Source organism: Dasypus novemcinctus, chromosome 4 (genome assembly GCF_030445035.2).
Source record: "Dasypus novemcinctus isolate mDasNov1 chromosome 4, mDasNov1.1.hap2, whole genome shotgun sequence".
Classification (NCBI taxonomy): domain Eukaryota; kingdom Metazoa; phylum Chordata; class Mammalia; order Cingulata; family Dasypodidae; genus Dasypus; species Dasypus novemcinctus.
The window spans coordinates 10555201-10578594 of record NC_080676.1 but is presented as its reverse complement, the minus strand read 5'-3'; the positions used below and the strand labels follow the sequence as shown (position 1 = coordinate 10578594).

At 39.5% G+C, this 23394-nt stretch overlaps 1 protein-coding gene across 5 annotated transcripts in view; it reads left to right on the top strand.

Annotated features, from left to right (window-relative positions):
• Positions 1-23394, top strand: part of TFDP2 (transcription factor Dp-2) — a 291147-nt gene that overhangs the window by 86138 nt on the left and 181615 nt on the right. For 4 of the 5 annotated variants that reach the window (XM_023588985.2, XM_058295097.2, XM_058295098.2 and 1 more), the window contains one exon: positions 21810-21900. In XM_023588985.2, the coding sequence (XP_023444753.1) occupies positions 21886-21900 (15 nt within the window). In that variant the 5' untranslated portion in view covers positions 21810-21885. Of the gene's footprint in view, positions 1-21809; positions 21901-23020; positions 23092-23394 lie in introns of those variants that run through there. The other variant, XM_058295099.2, reaches the window with a different exon arrangement.

Genomic DNA, 23394 nt, shown 5'->3' with positions numbered 1-23394 from the left:
TGACCATAGCTGCCCCAGTAGACTTCTGATTATTCAGGCACCTTCATATTTGAAGGACAGCTTTGCTGGATAAAGAATTATTAGCTGTCAGTTTTTCTCTTTGAGTATTCAAATTATAATCATACCACTGTCTTCTCACCTCCCTGGTTTCTGATGAGAAATCTGCATTATGCCTTACTGGTCTCCCTTGTATGTGATGGTTTATTTCTCCCTTGCTGCTCTCAGAATTTTCTCTTTATCTTTGACATTCCGAGTAGTATGTTTCTTGGAGTAAGTCTGTTTGGATTTATTTTGATTTGGGTATGGTGTGTTTTTTGGACATGTAAGTTCATTTCTTCTGTGAGAGTTGGGAAATTTTTGGCTATTATTTCCTCAAATAGTCTTTCTGTCCCTTTTCTCTTTTCTTCTCCCTTCTGGAACTCCCACGACAAGTATGTTGTTGCCTTTCATGTTGTCATTCAACTCCCCGAACCCCTGGCTCAATTTTTCCCATTCTTTTCTCTCTGTTAATTTCTCTCTTCAATTGCAGCTGTTCTGTCTTCGGTATCACTTATTCTCTCATTTTGAGTATGTTGTATGCTTCTAATGTGTTTTTTATCTCACTTATGGTCTTTCATTCCCATGAGCTCTGTTACTTTTCTATTCAGCATTTCAAATTCTTCTTTGTGTTTGCTCACTATCTTCTTGATGTTGTTTATCTCTTTAGCCATATTGTCTTTCAACTCATTTATTTGATTTTGTAAATTTCTATGCATCGTATTAATTAATTGTCTTAAATCCTGTGTGTCTTCTGAGGCTTTAGATATTCCTTTTCTTGGGCCATGTCTTCTGTTTTTTTAGTATGGCTCATAATTTTTTGCTGTTATCTAGGTATCTGATTCAGATGGTAGTTTACTCAGATACTCAATTTCTTTCTCTTTCGTGGGGATTTAGCGGTGGGAGGCTGTGTATTATTGCCTTTCTTTGATTCTTGGTTCAACCTGGATCATTAGAATTATCTCTGTTAGTTGCTCAAAACTGGGCTCTGGACCCAGTAATAGGTTGCAAACCCACTTCCTAGGGCCTTGGGGAGGGATGATATAAAGGCTGGAAAAACCCTCTCCTACTTAAATAATTCTCCCGTGTGCATTTCCTTGGCCTGCCGGCAGATGGCGTTCTTTGGCAGCCTTCTCAGTTCAAAGCCTGCTCTGAGGGTTTGGCGTAACCCAGACTGGGTCAGTGTGATAGAGATTCCTGCCTGGAGGCTAAAAGCCTTGTAATGCAAACTTTCTGAGACAGTTCTCTAGCTTTCTCTGGCAACCCCCCCCCCCCTTTTCCCGGTAGGAAATAATTCTACTCGGTTCTGTGCAGTCATTAGTCATTCCAGATTACTAGAGAGGGGGATTAGGAGGGTCTGATCTCTTTGGTCCGGGATCTTTTGGACCCTTGCCTGCTCTTAAGACCAACAAAGGCCCAGCCCCACCTGGCCTGGAAGGGCTCCTGGGACACAACAGACCAAATTTGTGAGTCAAAAGCTGAGTCAGCCTTAGGCTGTGTCCTTCTCCTCCACTTCCCTGGTGGCGGGTCCCTGGAGTCCCCTTTGTCTGTAGATGGCTCAGAGGCCTTCGAATTCTAAAGTGTCTTTAGTGTGGCGGGAGGTGCCCTTAGTGTGGTGGGAGGTGCCCTTAGCGTGGTGGGAGGTGCCGGCAGTAGCAGCCACTGGTTTCAACTCACAGTTTTGCCATTGCCTCCTTTGTCCCTCTCTCTTCTGAGTGGTGTCCATCCTTTGGCCTGGTGTCCTAAACCCTAGAAGGTATTTGTCCAGGCCATTTCACCCTGTCCTCTAGCTATTTTTCTGGGAGAAAAAAGCATTCCATTTCTTTCAAGTCTACCTTCTTCCCAGAAGTCCATCAGGGAAGATGGATTTCTTCTGTTTTAATGTAAGCATTTAGAGTTATAAATTTGCCTCTCAGCATTGTCTTTGGTATGTTGCATTTTCATTCTCATTTGTTTCAAGATATTTCATAATATTCCCTTGTGATTTCTTCTTTGACCCATTTGTTGTATAAGAGTACTTTGCTTATTTTCCACATTTGTGAATTTCTCATTTCTTCCTCTGTTCTTGATTCCTAGCTTCATTCCATTGTGGTTGGAAAAGATAACTTGCATGATTTTAATATTTTTTAATTTATTGAGGCTTGTTTTGTAACCTGACATGATCTATTCTGGAGAATGATCCAAGTGCACTAAGAGAAAAATGTGCTTTGTTTTGTTTTGGGTGAATTGTTCCATATATTCTTTTAGGTCTGTTTGTTTTAAAGTATTGATTAAGTCTTCTATTTTCTTATTGATCTTCTGTCTATATGTTCTATCCATTATTGAATGTTGTGTATTGAAGTCTCCTATTAATGTAGAAGCATTTATTTCTACCTTATAAATCAGTCAATATTTATTTCCTATATTTGGATCTCTGCCTTTAGGTGTTTCTATATTCATAATTATATATTCTTGTTGAATTGGCCCCTTTATCAATATATAATGATCTTTTTTGTCCCTGGTTTTAGTTTGCTAAGGCTGCTAATGCAGAATACCGAAAGTGGGTTGGCTTTTATAAAGGGAATTTATTAGGGTAAAAGCTTACATTTCTGAAGATGGGAAAATGTCCATATCAAGGCATCATCAGATGCTTTCTCACCAAAGGTTGGCTGTTGAGTCCCGGACTCCCACCATGTGATAAGGTGAATTATGGCTCTCAGTCTGGTCTCTGCCTTCTCCTCCAGGCCGCTCTCCCTCAGATCTTAGCTTTAGGTGATCAAGCACGTGGCAGGGCTTGTCACTTCAGTTTTGAGCTGCTCCATGGGCCTAGCCTTCTGGGGACCTCTTTCCATGCCTCTGCGTTCCATTGATTTCAGCCTCTGGCCTCTCTTTCAACCTCTTGGGGCTTCTTTAGTCCTCTCTCATATGGCAGGGTAAAATGGCATGAAAACAGTCTTTCCCTGTTTCTGCTTTCAGTTCCCAGTTTGTATAAAATCCCAGCAGGAGGATGGTGACCCAGCCTGGGTCCCACCTGCCTCACTGACATAGTTCAACAAAGGCTCTAAAGAGATCTAATCAAAGATCCCTTTACTAAATCTAATATAATCAAAGTATCCGCACCCACAGGAATGGATTAGTTCAAAGAAAATCATATTTTCTGAGATTCACAAAACTTCAAACTATCACATCCCTCTTAATGGTTTTTTTTTAAATTAAAATTATTTATTTTTATGAATTACATTCAAAAAATACGAGGTCCCAATCAACCCCACCGCCCCCACCCCCACTCCCCCCACAGCAACACTCTCTCCCATCATCGTGGGACATCCATTGCACCCAGTAAGTACATCTCTGAACATCACTGCACCTCGTAGTCAATGGTCCACATCATAGCCCACACTCTCCCCCGTTCCATCCAGTGGGCCCTGGGGGGATCTACAATGTCCCGTAATTGTCCATGAAGCACCACCCAGGACATCTCCTCGTCCCCCACATCTCATCTCTTCCTCCCATTCCCCAAACCCTACTTTATCTTCTATTAATATAGCTGCCCAGGTCTCTTTTGGTTACTACTTACATGGTATATTTTTTTCCATCCTTTCACTTTCAGTCTACATATATTTTTTTAATTGAAGGTGAATCTCTTATAAACAGCATGTAGTTAGGTCATGCTTTTTTTAAAAAAATCTATTCTTATAATCTCTGCCATTTCCAGAGTTTAACCCACTTACATTTAAAGTAACTACAGATAATTTTGGACTACTGCTCTTCCTTCTCATTTCTTTCTGAATATATTTCTCATATGTTTTCTTTATTGTGCCATGGGTTAAAGTTTAACATGCTAAATCTGTAATAATCATATTTAATTTGATACCAACTAATTTCCATAACAAACTCATATATTATGAGTATGTCTTTATTCTCATATTCCTATGTTCCTATTCTCCTCCATACCTTTTTTTTATGTTACAGATTATATCTTTGTAATTTGTATGTCCCAAGCCATAGATTTGTCATTACTTTTTGTGCATTTTAGCACTTGTAATTAGTAAAAAGTAGAGTTACATACAAAAAGGTATAATATAATACTATTGGCATTTATAATTACCCATATATTTACCTTTATTGCAAGTCTTTATTTATTTATGCTTCTTTGACCCACTGTCCAGTGTCCTTTCCTTTCAGTTTGAAAAACTTCCTTTAGCATTCCTTGTAGGGCCTTATAGGCCTGGTCTGGTGGTGATGAACTCTGTCTTTTTTTAATCTGGAAAAGTTTTTCTCTCTTCCTCATTTTTAAAAGAAAGTCTCAGCAGATAAACAGTTCTTCTTGACAATTGTTTTCTTTCAGCACTTTATTTTAACACTCCCTTTTTGCCTTCATAGTTTCTGATGGGAAATTGGCACTTAATCTTTTTGGGACTCCATTACTCTTCTCTGACAACTTTCACAACTCTCTCCTTGTCCTTGGCATTGGGAAGTTGGATAACTATGAGTGTGGGTATGGTTCTCTGAGTTTATCCTGTGTGGGATTATTTGGGATTCTTGAATTACATGCTCATGTTGTTAATTAAATTTGGGTTTCCTTTGAATATTCCTTCTATCCCTTTCTCTCTTGTTTTTCTAGGACTCCCATAATGTACATCTTGGTATGCTTGATGGTGTCCCAGAGGTCTCTTGGATTTGTTCTCTTTTGAATTATTTGTTTTTCTGCTCCTCAGTCCAACTCATTTCAGTTGTCTTGTCTTCAAGTTCATTGATTCTTTCTTATGCCAGCTCCAATTTGCTGTTGAAACCCCCTAGGGAATTTTTCATTTCATTTATTGTAGTTTTCAACCCCAGTAGTTCTTTTTGGTTCCTTTTTATAATTTCTGACTATGTATTAATATTGTCATATTAGTCATTGTTTTCCTGATATCCTCTTGTTCTCTTTGTGTTTTCCTTCACCTCTTTGAGTATATTGGTGATGACTTTTTAAAAGTCTTTGTTCAGCATACTCACAATCTGGTGTACTTATGGATGTTTTCTGGATCTTTATCCTCTACCTTTGGATGGGCCATCATTTCTTGTTTCTTTGTCTTGTAACTTTTTGATAAACACTGTACATTTTAATAACTTAAAGTGTTAACTCTCGCATTTAGTCCCTGAGCTTTCTTTTGCTTAAATTTGTGTCCAGCAAGTTATATGACAGGAAATTTTTTGAATGCCAGAAGCTAATCAAAACAAAGAAACAAAAACAAAAGGCACTTTTCATAGTCTTTGCAAATTGGCTTTGTTTTGGCTGGTTGTCTCCTTCAAGTGTTAGCTCTCCTATCAAGAAGATTAGCCAAAGCAAATACAACCTGCAGGGTCCTCTTTTCATGGGCTTGTGCTTGCTAGTGTCCCTAGGAATTCCCATGTCTACTGTTTACAGGAATTAAAACGGCCCCTCTACTTCCTTTGAAATTGACTTCCACCCCTTCCTGGGTACTCTGTTAATTGACATAATGTAGGCAGTCCTTTGCCCCAGACTTTTTCCACTTAATTCTTTCTTATACTTCTTTAATGTCTTCAGTGTGATTCTCTGCCTTCAGAATCTACAGGACAGAATCTCTAGTCCTGTTTGTCCTTTGCTGTTTTTAATGGAGTCTTTTTAGCTTCCCTTTCTCTACTGAGGGTAGGACTGGGATTTCTTTTGGAATTTGTTTCTCTTTTCTTTTATCTATAGGTAATTTCTAGGTTGCTGCATTTTCTCTCTCTCCTAATTATGCTCATACTGAGACACGAGTCCTCTTTGGTTTATTTTCCTTGTTCATTTTTTGGCTATTTAGGGAGGATGAGGGTGGGAGATTTGGAATCAGGGTACTTCCATTGTTCTCCAAACCTAGAATGGTCCAGCAATCCCTATTATCAGATGATTTAATTTTATACTTGAAAAAGCCAGGAGAGTCAACTAAAACTTATTCCAAGTAATAAGATAATCCAATTAGGTAGTAGGGTATAAAACTAATAAATAGAAATCTGTAACTTTCTTCTATTGAAAAACAGCTTTGAAGATAGGATGGAGAACCCAATATACAATAGAAACGACAACCACCTGAAAGATAAAATACCTACCAGTAACAATAGTAATAAATGTACAAAACCTATATAAGGAAAAAATTTAAATTCCATTCTGAAGGACATAGAAGTAGATTTGAATAAATGAAAATATATACCATGTTCTTAGGAAGACTTATCACTATGAAGATATTAAATTTATAAATTTGATTAATTTAGAGGAACAGATACAATCTGATACACGAATGGTTTTTTTTTCTGAAACTAGAGAAGCATATTGTAAAATTCAGATGGAAAAAATAGACTAGCAATGATGGATAAACTCTGAAAAAGAGCAAAATGAAATGGGAAGGAGATACTATTTTTTAAACCTATTGAATTGGTAATAAATATACAGCTGGTGAGGCTGTGGAGAAATAGGTACTTTTATACACTACTGATTGGAGTGCAAGTTTCTACAACATCTATGGAGAGCAATACAGCAGTATCTTTCAAAATGTATACATCATTAGATCAAGCAATTACACATATGAAATTATATATGTATAAGGTTATTCATTGAAGTATTGTTTGTGATAGCAAAAGGGAATCCCAAATTTCAGCAAGAGAGAACTGGTCACATAATTTTATACATACAAAGGCATATTAGTCAGTTGTGAAGGGAATGAAGATACCTTGGAATTAAGGAAAAGATAAGGTAGTGATATCAGCAGGGAATCAGATCTGTACTAATAGAGTAAGATCTTAGAGCTGTAGTGTTGTATAAAAAAAAAAAAAGCAAGGTACGTAATAATGTACTTAGCTTTTAAAAATGGGAAAAACAGAGTGTTTTCATATTTTTTATATATGCTTAAAGAAGCCCAAGGAAGACATGTAAGCAACATAAGGACTGTGGCTGTCCCTGCAGAGGTATAAATCGGGAAGGGCATAAATTGGTGGATTGGAAACAACATTGCCCGAAGGACATTTCAATGTATACCTTATATTTTATGGCTTGCCCCACATTTTACCATGTTTATAAATTAACTGTTAAAATAAAAAGTTACGGGTGGCGGACTTGGCCCAGTGGTTAGGGCGTCCGTCTACCACATGGGAGGTCCACGATTCAAACCCTGGGCCTCCTTGACCCGTGGGGAGCTGGCCCATGCACAGTGCTGATGTGCGCAAGGAGTGCCGCGCCGCGCAAGAGTGTCCCTTATGTAGGGGAGCCCCACGCGCAAGGAGTGCGCCCCGTAAGGAGAGCCGCCCAGCGTGAAAGAAAGTGCAGCCTGCCCAGGAATGGCGCCACACACATGGAGAGCTGACACAACAAGATAATGCACCAAAAAGAAACACAGATTTCTGTGCCGCTGACAACAACAGAAGTGGACAAAGAAGATGCAGCAAATAGACACAGAGAACAGATAACCTGGGTGGGGGGCGGGGGAAAAATAAATAAATAAATCTTTAAAAAAAACAGTTATGAGGTAGCTTTTTTCTCTTTTCATCTTTTTATTTTGAAATACTTTAAAAACCTCAATAAGAAGTTACAAAAATAGTGCAGAAAGGTCCCTTTTACCCATCATTCAACTTCCCCCAGTGGTAACATCTTATGTAATTATAGGACAATATCCAAACCAGGAAATTGACATTTGCACAATACAATGGCACAACACACTTAACAAGACAATAGACCTTCCTTGGATTTCTCCAGTGCTTGCATGCACTCACTTTTTTTAGCTGTGGCTCCAGAGTTTTACAATCTCCTCTCTGGGTTTTATAGATACTTATTTTACCCACTGTGTTAGCATTCTACTCACTAATTTTTTTCTAGGTTTTTGTATATAGTTCTGTGACACTGTAGCACAAGTATAGGTTGTATAACCACAACCACAGTTGTTTTTCTCAAAACAAAACAAAAAACCCAGCAATTTTGCAGTATACCATTTATGTAAAACTAAAAATAAAGCAGCAAAGCTATATTTTCTGTATATGTTATGCTTGTACGACAATACTAGAATGAGCTCTCTGCAAGAATATTTACCAAACTAGTAACAAGGAATTTTATAAATGAGAATTGAGTTCAGATAGGGGGATTTCCTTTTATCTGTATTGTTTGGAATTTTTACAACTAGAATGATTTATATTTCACCTGTAACTTAACAAATTTAGAATATATGTAACTAAGAACACAAATCTAAATTTCAGTAATTTCTATTAATGGCACTCATCTAGAAGTAAGACTTTTAATGAAGATAGAAGGGTCAGCCACTGAAGAAGACTTGATTTTTATTGTATTTTTTCCTGTACTGTTTATTTTTTATCCTGCACATGTGTAGCTTTTTTCATTGAAAGAGTTTTTTAAAAATGCAAATCTAATTTAGGAGGCCTCTTCTATAGGGCATCTTGAATTAAAGTGTCAATACTAAAATAGTGGAAATGACTTGCTTATATAATTTTTTTAATATACATTTATATCTATATATGTATATGTGCCTGGAAGTGTATGTACAAATCTCAAAATGTGGTCCTCTTTTAGTGGTAGGATTTGGGGTAATTTTTATTTTCTTATTTGTATTCTTCCATTTCTTTGAATTATTTTACAATGACATTATATCATCTTCAACCCCCCACCAAAGATGGGTTTTATTTTTATATTTTTTAAGATTTATTTTATTTATTCCTCTCCCCTTCTCTCCCCCTGCCCCCCGCGTAGTCTGCTCTCGTGTCCATGCGCTATGTGTGCTGTGTCCGCATGCATTCTCAGCGGCACTGGGAATCTGTGTCTCTTTTTTGTTGTGTCATCTTGCCGCATCAGCTCTCCATGTGTGTGGCACCACTCCTGGGCAGGCTGCGCTTTATTTGCGAGGGGCGGCTCTCCTTGTGGGGTGCCTGCGTGGCATGGCACTACTTGCGCGCGGCAGCACTGCACGTGGGCCAGCTCACTACATAGGCCAGGAGGCCCTGGGTTCGAACCCTAGATCTCCTATATGGTAGGCAGATACTCAGTCAGTTGAGCCACATCCGCTTCCCCAAAGATTGTTTTAGAAGGAAGAAAAGAAAGAAAGGAGGAAATCTATACCCTCCTTGAAATTTGAAAAAATTGATGGCAATTTTTATAGTTAATCTTTGGTTTAGTCCACATTTTACTACCTGTGTTTTTTATTCTATGGAGTATAATAGAAAGTTATGACCATTTTGTAATTTTAATATATGGTAGATGAAATAAAATTGTAGATGGCGGAGCTTATGGAAATAAGACAAATGTTCTTATTATCTACCTTTTTTCTAGAAGTCTCTTTTAGATAGTTTAAAACCATATAATAGTTAAATTTCTATTTTAAAATATTCACAATTAATGCAAACTTCCCTTAATATAATGTTTAAAATTTTAAAAATTCCTTTAAAATGAAAACTGTTTGGGACTTATCTTTTTATGATATCATGTATATGGTAACACCGCACTTATCTAGAGTTTACTGTAAATTTGGGTTCTATATAACCGTGGACAAGTTATTTAAGCTCTCTGGTTCAGCTTTCCCACCTGAAAAATGGAGATAACATTCCATAGGGTTATTTTGAGGAATTACTTTGTAAATTACTCTTATAATGAGGTTGATTATAAAGTTGTTTTATTTAAAATTGCTTTATTGAAGATTTCATTTGAATGTAGAGTGTAGTATTTGTATAAAGTAAAATGGTGTTTTAAATGAGAACTAAAAATTGTGCTATTTTACTCATAGATTGCTTCCTTTTGATTGCTCCCATTTTTGTTCTCTTTGTAAATGCTTTTGTTTGGTAAATTGAATGTTTCATGTTTGCATAGTCCTTTGTCTGTCACATTGTCCATAAAATTATATTAATAATAACAAAGTGGTAATTTAAAAATTAAGCTATAATGATGGATCGGGTAAAGTTATATTTTTAACATTTGTGTTACTAATCTAAAACTGTGTTAATCTGAAAATGAGACTCTGCTAAACAACATATGTGCAGCAGGTGAGCTCATCCATGCAGTCATTGTGCATAAATGAATTAATGGTTTAAAATTTGATTTGCATTGCTTGATAAAAGACTTTTCTGTTAGGGTCTTGGCAGGATCTTGAAATGTGATTTTGTTCTAAATTTGAGTGATCTAATGTTGCTTCTTTGGACTGGGGCAGAAATTAGTTTTCTCTCGTAAACTTTCGTTTTCAGTAGTTAAGAAAAAATAATGAATGTAATGAATGTTAAAATAACAGAAAATGTGTTTGAATTGAAAGTACCCTTAGGTTTTATTATAGAAACACATTTAGTAACATGACATTAATCCAGTTTTCCAGGGAATGATGGAGGAATTTACTTGGTGAAATATAATTCTGTATCTCATTTTCCCTCAGTATTAAGCTGCCAGTTGTCAATTATTTTGTCAGTGCACCTAATGTGCCCACCCCACCTGCTCCCTATTACCACATCCTTTCTGCTGAGAATAATTGCTTTCAAACATGAAAATCAAAACAACAAAATTTACTAAGAATTTTATGTTAAATAAAATCATTAAGAGAAGAAGGCCTAGCCTGAGGACTTGAGTTACTGACTAATGAGGGGTTTTGTGAAAACTAATTTGAGAGTTGGGGATACTTTTTGCTTATTTTTGAGTTTAGAGTTTTGTTCCAGTGGATTAAAATTTTTTTATTTTTAGATAAATGGAATACAGGTGATGAATGTAAACTTATCTGGCATAGTCAAGAAATGAGTGAGCTTTTCAGTTACTCGGAGTTACAAAATATAGCTGATATTGCTGGTTTTTAAAGAATTAGAATATATATGTGCAGTTTTTGTTTAATCTTTGGAGAAAATAATTTAATATCTCTGACTCAGATGCTGTGGCTCTCTGCTTAAAGTCTTTCAGAGGCTTCCCATTAATCTGATTTTTTAAAAAAAATTCATGTTCAGACTTCCAACCTCATTTTTTCCCTCTTGCCTGTTGTTTTCAGGCCCATAGACCTTTCTTCAGTTCCTGTAATTTCCCACATGCTTTTCTTCTCCTGAGCTTTCCTTTATGCTCTTCCCTCTAGCTGGAATGTATCCCCCCCACCTGACAGTGGTTTGCTCACTTTTTGTTTGTTTTGGTAAGTTCAACTCAGCTTTCTCAGAGAAGTCTTTTAGAGTTCAAGTCGCCTCCTTTGCACCTTTTGTGTCTCCATCATAGCACTTATAGCAAATGTCATTAAGTAGTTAATTATGAAAATCTTTGTTCAATGCTAGACTTCATAGTTAAAACATAGGCTCCACGAAGGCAGGGCCTGTGCCTTTGTTTACCATTGTATCTTTAATGTTCACATAGTATTTGTCATGCAGCAAACAATCAATAAGTATTTATTGAATAAGTAAATGTATGACTAGTGCTCAGGCAAAATTATTCATTATTTCTCTGCCCATATGTAGAAGACCCTGTTCAAACCTTGTTTACAGTGTCAACCAGTTTTTATTATTGTAGATAGTCCTGGGTAAGGCTTTTGTAAATCTAGATTTTTTCTTATTTCAATTTTTAAAAGTGAACAATGAATATAAAAATAATTACCTTTCTCCTTTTTTTAAAGCATGAGTTGCCAGTGTTTTTATGGGAAAACAGTTTTTAGGAAAAAGGTATTTTATTTTTTCTTCCCCTCCCCACCTCCCCCCACTGTTTTTGCTGTCTGTGTTCATTCACTGTGAGCTTCTGTATCTATTACTTTTTGTCTTCTCTTCTCATCTTTCTCCTCTAAGATTCACTGGGATTTGATCCCAGTGACCTCTGGTGTGGAGAGAGGTTCCCTGTCAATTGTGCCACTTCCGTCCTGGTCTCCGCTGCACTTCACCTTGATTCTGCCTTTTGTCTCTCTTTTGTTGTGTCATCATCTTGCTGTGTGACTCACTCGTGTGGGCCCTGGCTCACCGCACGGGCACTCACACAGGCACTGGCTCGCTGCGCAGGCACTGGCTCACCGCACGGGCGCTCACACAGGCACTGGCTCGCTGCGCAGGCACTGGCTCACCGCACGGGCACTCACACAGGCACTGGCTCGCTGCGCAGGCACTCGCTCACCGCACGGGCACTCACACAGGCACTGGCTCGCTGCGCAGGCACTGGCTCACCGCACGGGCGCTCACACAGGCACTGGCTCGCTGCGCAGGCACGGGCTCACCGCACGGGCGCTCACACAGGCACTGGCTCGCTGCGCAGGCACGGGCTCACCGCACGGGCGCTCACACAGGCACTGGCTCGCTGCGCAGGCACTGGCTCACCGCACGGGCGCTCACACAGGCACTGGCTCGCTGCGCAGGCACTGGCTCACCGCACGGGTGCTCACACAGGCACTGGCTCGCTGCGCAGGCACTGGCTCACCGCACGGGCGCTCACACAGGCACTGGCTCGCTGCGCAGGCACTGGCTCACCGCACGGGCGCTCACACAGGCACTGGCTCGCTGCGCAGGCACTGGCTCACCGCACGGGCGCTCACACAGGCACTGGCTCGCTGCGCAGGCACTGGCTCACCGCACGGGCGCTCACACAGGCACTGGCTCGCTGCGCAGGCACTGGCTCACCGCACGGGCGCTCACACAGGCACTGGCTCGCTGCGCAGGCACTGGCTCACCGCACGGGCGCTCACACAGGCACTGGCTCGCTGCGCAGGCACTGGCTCACCGCACGGGCGCTCACACAGGCACTGGCTCGCTGCGCAGGCACTGGCTCACCGCACGGGCGCTCACACAGGCACTGGCTCGCTGCGCAGGCACTGGCTCACCGCACGGGCGCTCACACAGGCACTGGCTCGCTGCGCAGGCACTGGCTCACCGCACGGGCGCTCACACAGGCACTGGCTCGCTGCGCAGGCACTGGCTCACCGCACGGGCGCTCACACAGGCACTGGCTCGCTGCGCAGGCACTGGCTCACCGCACGGGCGCTCACACAGGCACTGGCTCGCTGCGCAGGCACTGGCTCACCGCACGGGCGCTCACACAGGCACTGGCTCGCTGCGCAGGCACTGGCTCACCGCACGGGCGCTCACACAGGCACTGGCTCGCTGCGCAGGCACTGGCTCACCGCACGGGCGCTCACACAGGCACTGGCTCGCTGCGCAGGCACTGGCTCACCACATGGGCACTCATGTGGGCACTTGGCTCACGTGTGGGCACTTGGCTTACCACGCGTGCACTCAGCTTGCCATGCGGGCACGCTTTCTCTTCTTTTTCACCAGGAGGCCCCAGGGATCGAACCTGGGTTTTCTCCTATGGTAGGCGGAGGCCTTATCACTTGAGCCACTTCCGCTTCCCAAAAAAAGTATTTTAAATTTTATTCTTGCCTACTCTTCTTTTTATTTTAAAAATTAGTGAAATTAAATGTACCTTTTGCATAAAAATATTTTTCCATAATAATTTTCTTTTAAATTAATGACCAAAAATATAATACTGAGTGCAAAAAAAATTTTTTGTTCATGATAACAAAGTGATACTCCAATTTCTGCTGTAGAACTTTCATCCATTTCAGGTATATGGTTGTATGGAATGTTTATGTGTCTTAATTGTCTGCTCCAGGTCATGTTAGATTTTTTTTCTTTAGGTACTGGAGCCAGGGATTGAACCCTGGACCTCATATGGGAAGCTAGGCTGAACCACTGAGCCACACTGGCTCCCCTGAATGTTTTTTTTTGTTTGATTTGCTTCTTATTATTGTTATTTTAAGATCTCTTTATTTATTTCTCCCCCCCCCCCTTGTTGTTTGCACTTGCTGTCTGCTCTGTTCGTTGTGTGCTCTCTGTTTTGTGCTCTCTGAGTCTGCTCATCTTCTTTTGAGGAGGCACTGGGAGCTGAACACGAGTCCTCCCACACGGGAGGAAGTCACCCAATGACTTGAGTCCCCTCCGCTCCCTCCTTGTGATGTCTCTCATTGTGTTTCCTCATTGTGTCATCTTGTTGTGTGCACCCACCACACTAGCCCATCTCATCAGCTCACTGTCTCGCTTGTCTTCTTTTTAGGAGGCACCAGGAACTGAACCCAGGACCTCCCATGTGGTGGGCAGGGGCGCAACTGCTTGAGCCACATCCACTCCCCTAGACAGGATTAATATGCAGTATTAAAAGTAAATAAAACATTGAGTGAGTAATTCACTCAGCAAGTATTTCTTGAACTTCTACTATGTGTCAGGCACTGGATGTATAATAGCGGATAAAATAGACAGGGTCCCTGTCCTCATAGAATTTACACTTTAGTTGGAGAGACAGACCACAACCTGATAATCACAGAAATAAATATATAATGACAAATTGATGTGTACCAAAAAAGGATAAAGAAGGTGTATTAGTCAGCCAAAGAGGTGCTGATGCAAAATACCAGAAATTGGTTGGTTTTTTTAAAGGGTATTTATTTGGGGTGGGAGCTTACAGATACCAGGCCATAAAGCGTAAGTTACTTTCCCCACCAAAGTCTATTTTTGCGTGTTGGAGCAAGATGGCTGCCGACGTCTGCGAGGGTTCAGGCTTCCTGGGTTCCTCCCTTCCAGGGTCTTGCTTCTTTCTGGGCTCAGGGTTCCTTTCTTCCCAGGGCTTGCTTTTTTCTCTGTGAGCTTACTTCACAGGGCTGCAGCTTAAGGCTTCAGCATCAAACTCCAGTATCAAAACTCTAATATCAGAAACCCTCTACTCTGTCCTTTGCCATGTCTTTTATCTGTGAGTCCCCACCCTTGGTGGGTGTCCTACTGACACAAGAGATTTACTTGGTTAAGTAACCAGGTAAACCTCTCAATCCAATATAATCTCATATGCCCAGAGGAAAAGATCAGTTTACAAACATAATCCAATATTTCTTTTTGGAATTCATCAATAATACCAAACTGCTACAGTAAGAGAGCATTAAATAGAGACCCTGGCCTAGTCTGGGTAGTGGGAGAAGGATGGTTTTCCCTGAGGAAGCAACGTTTGAAGGGCGAAGAGTTAACCAGGTAAAAATTTCAGGCAGAGAGAGACTAGCATTTGCAAAGGCTCTAAGGCAGCAGGAGCATGGTTTTGAAGAGCCCACGGAAGGTTAGTAGAGCGGGAGAAGAAAGAGGTATGGGGAAGTGATTTAATACAGAGCTAGAGAGGTTGGCTGAAGTCAGATCATGGTAGACCACTGTGATGGTTAATTTCATGGGACACCTTGGTAGGTTATGGTGCCCCGTTTTTGGTCAAGAAAGCACTGGCCTGATTGTTACTTTGAGGGTATTGTGTAGATAGATCTGCATCTATAATCAGTTGATTGCATCTGTGGCTACAGTCAACAAAGGAGCTTGCCCTCAGCAATGCAACTTCAGTTTGAGGTCTTCAAAGTCTGAAATGAGTATTTCAGAAGTCAGAAAGAAGAATGTCTGGGAAACAGATTTGGCTCAACTTATAGTGTCCACCTACCACATGGGAGGATCAAGGTTCAAACCCCGGGCCTCCTTGACCCGTGTGGAGCTGGCCCATGCGCAGTGCTGATGCGCGCAAGGAGTGCCTGTGCTACACAGGGGTGTCCCCCGCGTAGGGGAGCCCCACGCGCAAGGAGTGCACCCATAAGGAGAGCCGCCCAGCACGAAAGAAAGTGCATCCTGCCTAGGAATGGTGCCACACACATGGAGAGCTGACACAAGATGATGCAACAAAAAGAAACACAGAGTCCTGTGCCGCTGATAAGGATAGAACCTGTCACAGAAGAACACACAGTGAATGAACGCAGAGAGCAGACAGCTGGGGGGCCAGGCGGGGGGGGGGGAGAGAAATAAATAAATAAATCTTTAAATAAATAAATAAATAAAGTCTACAACTCAGCAATGAAAGACAAACAACCCAATTTAAAAACAGGCCAATGACTTGAATAGACATTTCTCCAAAGAAGATATACAAATGACTAAAATGCACATGAAAAGATGCTCAACATCACTAGCTATTAGGGAAATGCAAACCAAACCACAGTGATAATTTCACACCCACTGGAATGGCTACTGCAAAATTACAATGTTGGAGTGGGTATGGAACCCTCGTTCATTACTAGTGGGAATGTAAAATGATGCAGCCACTGGAAGACGGTTTGGCAGTTCCTCAGTAAGCGAAGTATAAAGTTGCCGTATGTCCCAGCAATCCTGCTACTAGGTATATACCCAGGAGAATTAAAAGTAGAGATTCAAACAGATATTTGCACACCGATTTTCATAGTGGCATCGTCTAAATTTGCCAGAAGTTGAAAACAACCCAAGTGTCCATCTGCCCATGAGTGGAAGAAGAAAATGGTGTATACATACAGTGGAATATTATTTGGCCATTAAAAGGAATGAAGTCCTAGTGCATGTGACAATATAGTTGAAACTTTAGGACATTTTGCTGAGGGACATAAGCCAACACAATAGGATAAATATTATATTATTGCACTGATATGAAGTAATTATAATAAGCTAACCCACAGAGTTAGAATCTAGAATATAGGTTATTAGGGGATGGATTGGAATAGGGAATGGTGAGTTGATGCTTAATCTGTACAGAATTTCTATTTAGCTTGATTGTAAAGTTTTGGAAATAGATGGTGGTTACGGTAGCACATTATGAGTATAATTAACAGCACTAGATTATATATGTAAATGTGGTTAAAGGGGGTTATTTTAGGTTGTATATGTTACTAGAGTAAAAATTGAAAGATAAAATGGAGGACTGTATAACACAGTGAACCTTACTATAGGTGGTGTTCTATACTTAATAGAACGTTATTATATAAATTATAACAAATGTCCCCTAACACAAGTTGTTAATAATAGAGTGGTATATGGGAAAAATACATCTAATGTAAACTATGGAATATAGTTAATAGTACAAGTTTAATATTCTTTCATCAACTTTAACAAAGGTACGACACTACTGCACAGTGTCAACAATAGGGGAACACTATTTTTTACATGATTTTTCTATAGCTCTGCAATTTGCATAATAAGAAAATTTTAAAATAATATTAACAATAGGCATTTTTCACAGGCCTGTGATTTGGGTGTTTTAAATGAGGTAGTCCATGCAAATTGCTTCATACAGTGCCTAGAACATAAACTATCTCAGTAAATACCGGCGACTGCAATTAAGAAAAACAGTGCAATTATACAAAAGTGCTACCGTCAGTTGTATTAATAATAAATGTTCCACACCAATGCAAGCTGTTAGTGGTGGGGTGGTGAATGTATGGAAATCATCCAGTATTGGTATATAAACCCCAACTTTTCTAGTTAAAAAAAAATTTAATCTCTGTCACCAGTTTAGAATTTATGAACTCTGAATGTCCTTCAGTGGGAGACTAGTGAAATAAATGATAGTATCACCATAAATACTATTTAGATGTAAAATGAATGAGAAAGTTTATTGTCTACTGAAAAAATAAAGAAAATTTCAATTTAATGTTGATATTTTTAAAACAAGAAACAACATTAAACTTACACAACTGGATGCTTTGTCATACATGAAATTTGGAAGATTGTTTTGGTATAGTAAGTTATCCTTTTATATGGATTTATTGTAATAATAATTACATCACCTTTTGTGGTAATATTTTGAGGATATTTATTATATCTTAAATCACTTGGATGTAAGTTAACATAGTAGTTAAGAATTTGGCTGTTGGTCTGAAATCCTGGGTTCATATATTGTCATTGCCGTTTACATAGTTGGTTATCTGGGCAAGTCATTTCACCTGTCTAAGGCTCAGTTTTGTCATCGGTAAAATGAGAGCAGTTTTAGTATTTACCTTATAGAGTGGTGGTGAGAAATAATTAAGATCATACATGTAAAGCACTTAGGAGAGTGTCTAGATATGACAGCCATCTAAACAATTTCCATACTACCATTTTCTAGGGAAATACCTTGTAATTAATACTATGCATCAAATATTTGAGTGCACAGAGAGAATGTTGGAAGAAAATAAACCAAAAAGTTATGTAGTTGCCTCTTAGACGCGGTGTTGTGGCTGACATTTGTTTCTTGCTTTATTGTTCTGTGTATTTTCCAAACTTGAATCAGAAGCAGGTATTTAAAATTAGAGATGTCTCCCATTTAAATATACTGTTTTGCTGAAATTTTTAATTTTTAGTACCATCTTTTTCAGCAGTTAAAGAAAGCCTACAAACCCTGATTCAAGTGATGTTACTATTTAATTATACAAATGTATCCATACTTATTCTTGCTTTCTTCCCTATGTTTTGATTAATGTTGTACCATTTTAAAAGGCTTTGTGGCTAGAACTGCTAGATTCTGATGAGCATGGAAAGAGGGCCTGCATTTCGAGACCATCTGTGGGACTTGCATTGTCTGAAAGTGACAAGAGTTCATGGCAGATGGTGAGGTCACAAAGATGCACTTTTTGAGGCTGACACAATGTGTTCGTGAAGCCGGAAGAAAAGATCAACTTTTTATGTTTTTAACCGACTGAGAACTTGGTGACAGGAAGTAGGCAGTTGTTGAGCCTGGATAAAACATGATGCGTCAGTGCACATGACTGATTCATCTTTGAGAATTTCCAGTGCTGCCAAAGCTGGGAACTTCTTAAAACATCCAGTGCCAGATTTATTTAGTTTCTAGACACTTTTGACAGTTTGTCATATTTTGCAATAATGTTTAAAGACAATATAAAATAAATATAAAATCTTTAAAAATACTTAGAGAGCTCTAGGTTTGTTTGCTTTTTAAGGAGGTACCAGGGATTGAACCCAGTACCTTGTGCATGGGAAGCAGACACAGACACTCAAACCCTGAGCTACTTCTCCTCCCCAATGAGTGATGTTATTTGTTTGTTTGTTTGTTTATAGGAGGTACCGGGGATCGAACCTGGGACCTCATACATGGGAAGCAGGCACTCAACCACTTGAGCTACATCTGTTCCCCTGTAGGGCTTTTTTTTTTTTTGACATGTATATTTTTTAGTTAAAAGGTTATGAGCTATTGCTTAGCAGCAATACAATATATTTCTTAATCAGTTTTTGATTGAATGACAGAGGTCTCTATATCACAATCCAGTTTCTTTTTATAAGATCTTTTTTTTTTTTAGATTTATTTATTTCCCCCTCGTCCCCTCCTCCCACCCTGCTGTTTTTGCTGTCTGTGTTGTCTTCTCATTTTCTTTTGTCTAGGATTCACTGGGATTTGATCCTGGAGACCTCTGATGGGTAAAGAGGTTCCCTGTCAATTGCACCACTTCCGTTCCTGGTTTCTGCTGCGCTTCACCTTGACTTGCCCCTTTTCTTTCTTTTGATGTGTCATCATCTTGCTGTGTGACTCACTTGCGCAGAGCACTTGTTCACCACACGGGCACTTGTGCGGGCACTAGCTCACATGTGGGCACTCTTGCAGGAACTGGCTTGCCGCACGGGCACTGGCTTGCTGCACGGGTGGCTTTCTCTTCTTTTTTGCCCGGAGGCCCCAGGGATCAAACCCAGGTCCTCCCGTAAGGTAGGTGGAGGCCTTATGACTTGAGCCACATCTGCTTCCCTTTTTATAATGTCTTAGTGTAATTTTGTTTCACTAAAATTACATTTAAAGGTTTGTTGCTTACTGTGTCATTCATCTACTATGGTGTCCCCAGTGCATTGCACGTAGTGGAAATTGTAGTTGTGGTTCAGGTCTTGGATTTTAAAAATTTGTGTGTTTTATTTTTCTTTGAAAAGTTACAAACTCAGTGTTTTATTGAAAAGTTAAAACTTCTTTTCTTCCACAAAATTTTACTTGTAGATTCAAAATTTAGCATACAAGGTGGACATTTGGAGTCCCCATTTTGTTGAGCCCCATTATTTTATGACCTTTTTTAAAATTTTTATTTTATTCTTTCCCTTGAATGTCTTATTGAAGTTTTAATTTTGGAATAATTTTGAAATCATAGAATTGCAAAACTGGCAAAGAACTTCCAGATATCCTTTACCCAGATTCACCAATTGCAAACGTTTTTGCCACATAAGTTTTATCATTTTCATTTTCTCAGTAATTTATGGATCATATATATATTTTTCATTATTTGAGAGTAAGTTACTTGTCTTCCATTCCTACATATTTTATTGTATTTTTCTTAGGAACAAGGACATTCACTTAAAAAAAACACAGTGCACTGATTAAAATCAGGCAATTTAACATTGATATAATAAGGTCCAGTCTGTGGACCTTATTTAGATTTCTCCAATTTCCCCAATAATGGCCTTCATAGCAATTATTTTTTCTGATCCAGTGTTCAGTCTGTGGTCACACGTGGAATTTAGTTTTTATGCGCCGTTAGTTTTTTTTTGTTTTAATATGGAATGTTTTTTCAATCTGCCTTTATCTTTAATGACACTAATATTTTTGAGGAGTTCAGGACATTGTTTTGTAGAATGTCCCTCAATTTGAATTTCTCTGATACTTCCTTGTGATTAGACTTAGGTTTTATATTTTGGGCAGAAATACCTCAGAAGTGATATTATCTCCTTCTCAGTGCCCCTGAGGAGATATGTAATGTTGGTTGGTCCTCTCATTTCTGCTCACTTTTTAACTTTGATGGCTTAGTCATAGTGGTGCATGCCAAGTTTCTTCACTGTAAAATTTTAATGAATAGGTCATTTGCGGGAAGATACTTTGAGACTAGGTAAAAATACCCTGTTCCTCACCAAATTTCACCAACTACTTTTAGCAACCATTGATGGTTCTCACCTAGTCAGTTATTATTTTCATGACTACAGAATGGTGGTTTTCTAACTGTCAGTCCTTTATATTCTTTAGTTGGCATTCTACTGCCAAGAAGAGCTTTTCTTTCTCCATTTATTTACTTACATCAGTAGGGACTTCTGGATTGTTGGTTTATCCAATAGGTTAAATCCAAAGGAATCCAAGGGTTTTAGTTTCCCAGTTACTAAAACAAATTCTGTACATTGGGTTTGCTTAACAACAGAAATTCATTGGCTCACAGTTTCGGAGGCCAGAAGGCTTGCCTCCTGCTCGGCTCCCTGTCTTCTGCTTGTCTGCAATCCTCGGGGTTCCTGGGGGTTTCCGCCATCCGGCAGTGTACATGGCAGCATGTTCTCCTCTCTCCATCGGGTTCTGTGGACCCCCAGATTTCTGGCTTTTCCTCTTGGCTTCTCTCTCCGTGTCTAACTGTCCTTGCTCATAAGGCTTTCAGCCATACTGGATTAAAACCCACCCTCGTCCAGTTTAGACACGTCTTAACTAGTAACGTTTTCAAAGATCCTGTTTGCAATGAACTTTATACCCATGGCACTAGGGGTTGCGACCTGAACATGCCGTTTGCGGGGGGCCTGATCCAATCCCCAACACTATAAATCTATTGTGTTAATATCGTTATATACTTTGGTGCTCACATTGCCCCAGATTGGCCAGTAGCAACCCCTTTAAGCCGGCTCCTGTGCCCCCTTGACATATTTCAGCATTTTTTTGAGCGCTTCCTTACTTCAGGTACACGGTGTTCCAGCCTCATCTTGTGCAGTTCCTGTCCCAGCCCTGGAATCAGCCATTGCTCCAAGAAGCCCTGCGGTTTGTTTCAGTGGATTATCTAATGCAATATAGCATAATGTTTAAAGCCCAGGCTCCATCACATGTTAGCTGAGTTGACTTAGTCAAATTATTTAACCTGCGTAAGCACCAGTTTTATCTAAAAATGATTCATATGTCATAGCATTGTTAATGAGGATTAATTTAGATAATACACTTAAAGAACAGAGCATGCCACATAGTAGTATGATATAAATCTTACTTATTATTGTTATTACATAACTGTTTCCTTTTACTCCTTTAACAGGATGCTCTTTTAAAGAATTTTTGAAGAGGAAGTTTTTTAATGGCTTTACAGAATCTTAAATAGAATACAATCTGACATGACAGCAAAGAATGTAAGTATTTATACATTTTATAATCTAAGTATTTAAAAATTGACTTGTATCATTTTTTCCTGTGCATATTTTCATACCATTCTGATTAATCAAATTCAGTTTACTGGCATGGATTTCGAATTGTTTTTGTTTATGCAGCGTATGAAGTAGTTAACTACGAAAGTGCTATTGATACAGTAATCTAATGGGTATGGTGGTATTTTTGTAAATTGCTGCCAAGTTTTTAACAGTTGAAAATTTGCTGTCTCTAGAAAGTTTTCCACTCCCCTTTTTTGGGATACTATAATATAATAAATTTGTTTTGTTTTTTGCTGGAGAGTTACTTGGATTTATTGACTAAATCACTATTTTATTTGGTTTCATTTTTTTCACCTTTGGATTTACTCAGGAAAATGTATTATATATGTTGTTCAGAGGAAGCGTACTATCCTCCATGAAATGGTTCTTACAGGGACATTAGACTAGATGTTTTGGAGAAGTTTTTCAATTTTCCCCCTTTGCTTGATACTCTCATTTCTGAATCGACATCCCTTCAAGTAACATTCCTATTGCCACCCTGTACCAATGGATTTGTTTCTAGTTGTGGTGAAAGATTATGCCAGAAAATAAATAGTACAACTTACAGGGAAAAATAATTAAAGTTGCTTTACTATTCCTAGATTATTACATAGGCATCTTTGATGGCAGGTAATGGAAACCAGTTTAGGTTACCTTAAAAAAACGGAATTTATTATCAAGATAACAGGGATGTCTCAAGGAATACAAGAATAGAGATTTAGTAGGGTCTTAGAAAGATCTGGGCCCAGACACTGGAAAGCCACCAAGAACTGAAGTAGTATTTGGTTTCCAGCTCTCATCCCTGCCTCTCTTTGAAGTCCTCGTCCTCACTTCCCTGGCCTGTGTGGCAGAACATGGATCCCCTCGGCATCTTGGGCTGTCTGTTATGTGACCAGCCTGTAAATAGAAGGAAGTGTAAAGGGAGGGAGGCAGCTGAAGGGGCAGCCAGACGGATCCTGCCTGCCTGTGTCGGCTCCAGTGTCAGACTCCTTGGGAATGACTTTTAGTCTGACTTGAGTCTGATATCTTCTAGTGGTTTGGTTGGCTGTGACCAGGGGAGGCAGACGTGATACCGTATAAACTGGCAGCTGGGAGCCCACCACAGTGCCTAAGGGGGAGTGATGAAGACTCCATGTGAGTTGGACAGACAGTTGAAATGCTACCTATTAAACTTCTGAAGTTAAAAGACCTTGCTATATTATCTCTGTTTTCTTGTTTTGGTTATAATTCAGAACCTTGCTTTTAACATGGATCAATAACTATAAACAGATATAGATTTTGCTTTGTTAACATATAATGAATTCTGTTAGGAAAAATTATCAAGTGTAGTCCTCTTTAGTCTAAGGCTCTTGTATAGATTTCTTCTGTTTGTAATTCTTTGGGGAAAAGGAGAAGCAAAATTTCAGTCTATGTATTGGGAATTTTCTTGCAGGATAT